Source organism: Arachis ipaensis, chromosome B04 (genome assembly GCF_000816755.2).
Source record: "Arachis ipaensis cultivar K30076 chromosome B04, Araip1.1, whole genome shotgun sequence".
Taxonomy (NCBI): Eukaryota; Viridiplantae; Streptophyta; class Magnoliopsida; order Fabales; family Fabaceae; genus Arachis; species Arachis ipaensis.
The window spans coordinates 5,093,127-5,097,501 of record NC_029788.2 but is presented as its reverse complement, the minus strand read 5'-3'; the positions used below and the strand labels follow the sequence as shown (position 1 = coordinate 5,097,501).

At 36.2% G+C, this 4,375-nt stretch overlaps 1 protein-coding gene and 1 long non-coding RNA gene across 2 annotated transcripts in view; one reads left to right on the top strand and one right to left on the bottom strand.

Moving 5' to 3' along the window:
* The window catches only part of LOC110270859, a 17,886-nt gene that overhangs the window by 12,903 nt on the left and 608 nt on the right, over positions 1 to 4,375 (bottom strand). The window lies entirely within an intron of this gene.
* Positions 783 to 2,859, top strand: LOC107638577 (adenylate isopentenyltransferase 5, chloroplastic). Its single transcript, XM_016341913.2, has 3 exons — positions 783 to 1,010; positions 1,330 to 1,824; positions 2,213 to 2,859. Exons 2-3 carry the CDS (start codon positions 1,370 to 1,372, stop codon positions 2,775 to 2,777), a joined length of 1,020 nt encoding a protein of 339 aa, XP_016197399.1. The 5' UTR covers positions 783 to 1,010; positions 1,330 to 1,369; the 3' UTR covers positions 2,778 to 2,859.

Here is a 4,375-nt window from a genome sequence, read left to right as displayed (position 1 = left end):
TTTTATTTGTTAAAAATTATTTAATAATAATTGTTCGTACCTGGTGATCTCAGGTACTCGACGAATCGAGTTGTGGTGGAAAGATAAAAAGGGGTGACCCTGGGCGACCTAGAACGGGTCTTCGGGCTCAGGTGGGAGACTGGCAAAACCGGCGGTTAGGCGATCGAGGGGGGTGGCCACCTACAAGGACACTCCAACGCTCAAGTTAGTGTCCGTACGATAGGGTAGCCAAATTAGGTAAGATGATGTGTACCTTGGGGGGAGTGCTGACCTCTCCCCTTATATACTGTGTTGGGCGGGCCCAAAAGGTGACCTAGCCCATTGGCCAGGACGTTTGTAAGTTGTCCTTGTCCTCGTGGGAGAAGCTGGTCGTTCTGAACTTCAAGTCGGGACTTCGGGTCGGGGCTCCAAGAAAACCGACACGACCGGTTTGCAAGGCGCAGCGGAGAGCGCAAGTGGTGAAGTTGTTTATTCAGCCGAGTCGGGTGCGGGTGCCAAGAACCGACCCGTAGGATTTTCTTGGGGGAGTTTGGATCTGAACCAAAGGTGATGACCCGACCCGGCGGTTAATCGGGCTGGACTGGGTTATTTGAGATAATAAATTTTTCATTTGTTGAAAATGATGTAATAATAATGATTATTATAAAATTAATTAGAATAATAGATCATTTGCCTTTTTTATTGTTTTAACTTTGTAAGTGAAATTTTTCATCAAAGACATGCTATATAATATAAAGTGGGCCATGCTATCATAGTCTTAGTGTATAAATAGCGGTGAGTGCTTCCGATCCTTTGGTACCCTCAGAAAATCCACACTTGCATATATCTTTAGTCTCTCTTCTTCTTTTTTTTCTTCTTCTTCTAAACTTCTTCACACACCTCAAAGTGCTTCTAATTCCTCAAAAAAAGTTCATCAGCTCTTCCCAAGTATCAATATAATCAATCTCAGCCTACTATACATACATTCCGTATATATACTACTCGCCGCGTCTTTAATTTTGCCACTAAAGGTAAGTACGGACATATATACATACATACATACGCATATATATTTTGTGGTCCATGTAAATTATAAGTAGGCCACTCTAAATTTTAATACATAGCTTATATATTAAGCTCCTTTTTCTTCTTTATTCTTTCTCCCTTCCTCCTTGCTAGATTCTCCTACCAAGTTTTCTATCCGAATTGTCTGAATTAAGTAGTAGTAGTAGTGTTGATAAATTAATTAATATATAGGGTTATTAATTATTATAGTGCTATACTACTTACATATATAGTGACACACACAACTAAATATAAAATAATAATGTTTGGTCAACTCTTGGGCAGGTTTTAGATTACACGAAGGTAATTAAGAATTAATTAGAAGATGATTATCTCGGTATCTGGCTCCTCAGCTTGCAAACAAGTACAAGAGCCTCTAGTAAGTTTCCAAAAGGGATTTACAAACATGTTATATAATCGGAACAATAATAATAAGGATAAGGTGGTGGTGATATTGGGGGCCACCGGAACCGGAAAGACCAAGTTGGCCATAGACCTTGCCAACCACTTCCCACCGGCTGAGATTGTTAACTCCGACAAAATGCAAGTCTACAAGGGCCTTGACATCACCACTAATAAGGTAACTCCTCAAGAGGCTCGTGGGGTCCCACATCATCTACTTGGCACACTTCACCCCAATGCCAACTTCACCGCCCTTGATTTTTGCCGCCAAGCCACCTCCGCCGTCGATTCCATCGTTGCCCGAGATGCCCTCCCCATCATCGCCGGTGGCTCCAATTCCTATCTTGATGCTCTCATCAACCACCACTCCACCTTTAGGTTAGTTATTCTTAAGTATGAAATCATTCAATATTTTTTACGGTGAAAATTCAGGTGCAGTCGACTTCACATGAAGTTGATAGAAGAGAGTTGTTAGATAAAAATTTAGTCAAATCAATCAAATCATCTAACAACTCTCAACTATCAACTTCATGTAAAATTGACTGCACGTGAATTTTCACCATTTTTTATATGAAATCATGTCAAATAAAATAATTACTTTATACATTATCAGCATAATAGTAATCTAAAATAACGAATATAATTGCATAATTGTATAAAACGTTTTATATTCTCGATATATCAAAATTTAACTAATATATTTATACACAAAATTACAAAATATATAGAGGTGTAGACTTAACATTTCTTATTTTTGTTTGTCCAGATTAAGGTATGAGTGTTGCTTCCTATGGGTGGATGTTTCAATCCCCATACTGCATGCGTCGCTTCGATCACGCGTGGATCGCATGATCGAAGCGGGACAAGTGGAGGAAGTGCGGAAATTCTTCGAGCCATTGGCAGATTACGAGAGGGGAATAAGAAGGGCGATAGGGGTGCCAGAGTTCAACGAGTTTCTAAGAGCAGAGGCCTTAGGAGCAGATGAAGAGACAAAGAAGATGCTCTTAGACATAGCCATTGCAAGAATCAAGGTCAACAACTGCACCCTCGCCAATCGCCAAATCCAGAAGATTCAACGACTCCACAACACGTGGAAGAGGACCATGCATCGCCTTGACGCCACGCAGGTTTTCTTGAACCGTAATTGCTCTGATCATCACCAATCTCAAAATTCCTGGGAGGAACATGTTCTTGCCAAGAGCCTTAGGATTCTTCACAAATTCCTCTACGAAGATAACAATAAACATCTTCTTGTTCCTTCCGGAATTAATGTTTCTTCTTCTTCGCCGCCGGTGGCAATGGCTGCCGTGGCGGCAGCTGCCACGCATTAGAAATAGAAAGGTTGCCGTGTGCCACACCACTTTTGTTTTTATTTTATTTTGTCTTATTTTTTCTCTTTCATTTTTTCAAATTTTCTTTGGGGGTTACTTTGTAATTTTTTTTGTGGAAACCAGCTTACAGTTTAACTTCGCTGAAAATTCAAGTACAGTCAACTTCATGTGAAGTTGATAGTTGAGAATCATTAAATAATTTGAGGTGAAAATTCATGTGCAATCGACTTTACGTGAAGTTGATACCTGAGAGCCATTAGATGAAAATTCAGTCAAATCAATCAAATCATCTAACGGCTCTCAGTATCAACTTCACGTGAAGTCAGCTTCATTTGAGTTTTCATCATAATTTAAATGATTTGACTAAATTTTTATTTAACAACTCTTAATTATCAACTTTACGTGACTGCATCTGAATTTTCATCTTTAATTTTATACAAAGTTGATAGTTAAAAGTCGTTAAATAATTTAATAGATTTAATTAAATTATTATTTAATGACTCTTAATTATTATTTTTACTTGAAGTTAAATGTTCTTGAGTTTTCCATTTTTTTTCTCTATATTTTTTTTTCTTTTGAGGTGATGTCGTTGGTAGTAAAAGCTTTACTTATTATACTACATATATACATATACGATCATATTTCATATATATGGTTGTTCAACTTCTTGAAGGGTTGTTGTATGTTAATATTTCTTTTTTTTTTTGGATTTATTACAAGCTAAGGGAATAAGGAACACTTAAGTGTGTTCGGCATAAATTAATTTAATATTATGGTAATGGAGAATGGAATATACGATCCCTACACTCGAGGCCAGAAATGCTTGTTAAATTTGATGCTGATAAGACAATATATTTAATTTTTCCTAAGATAGAACTACGTAATTAAGATAACAAATAAAAGAATTGAAGTGAATGACTCGAATGTTTTCGTCTACTCTGTTTTAGTCTTCGTGCTTTAAAGAAAAGTATAACTAATTATTCTTATTTGAATAATCCTATCTCATTCTAATTAGTAGCATGAATTTTTTTCTTTTTAAATCTAAGAAAAACTTGTTTGTTTAAGATATCCAAGCGCAGAAAGTTAAAGTATGAAGGAACAAATAATAAGTTGGTAAAGAAATTAAAAAGTAAGTTTAAGTGAAGTATTGGATGATCAATTGGGTGTTTATATATTAATAGTTGGTGTGGTGAGCATGAACTGTAAAACAATAATAGGAAAAAGTTGAAGGCTAATGCGTTATCTGTTATAAGTAATTTCCAATAAAATTTGAATCCTAAACTTAATTAAATTAATATGCTTCCTTGGGCGGCCGTACCGTTGAGAGGCACATTGCTTATTGGCATCTCTCAAGGGCGGCTGCATACGATGTGCTATGTATAATGATTAAAATATGGTGAAAACTCAGGTCGACTTCATGTGAAGTTGATGGTTGAAAGTCGTTAAAATATACAACAACTATAATGTTGGAACTCATACTTTATAGGAACTTGATACGACATTGTATCAAGAGATGGAGAGTTAGATAAAAATTAAAAAGAATAGAATAAAAATTTTTAGAATTAAGACTAATAAAAAGATTAAAATTTATAATTATA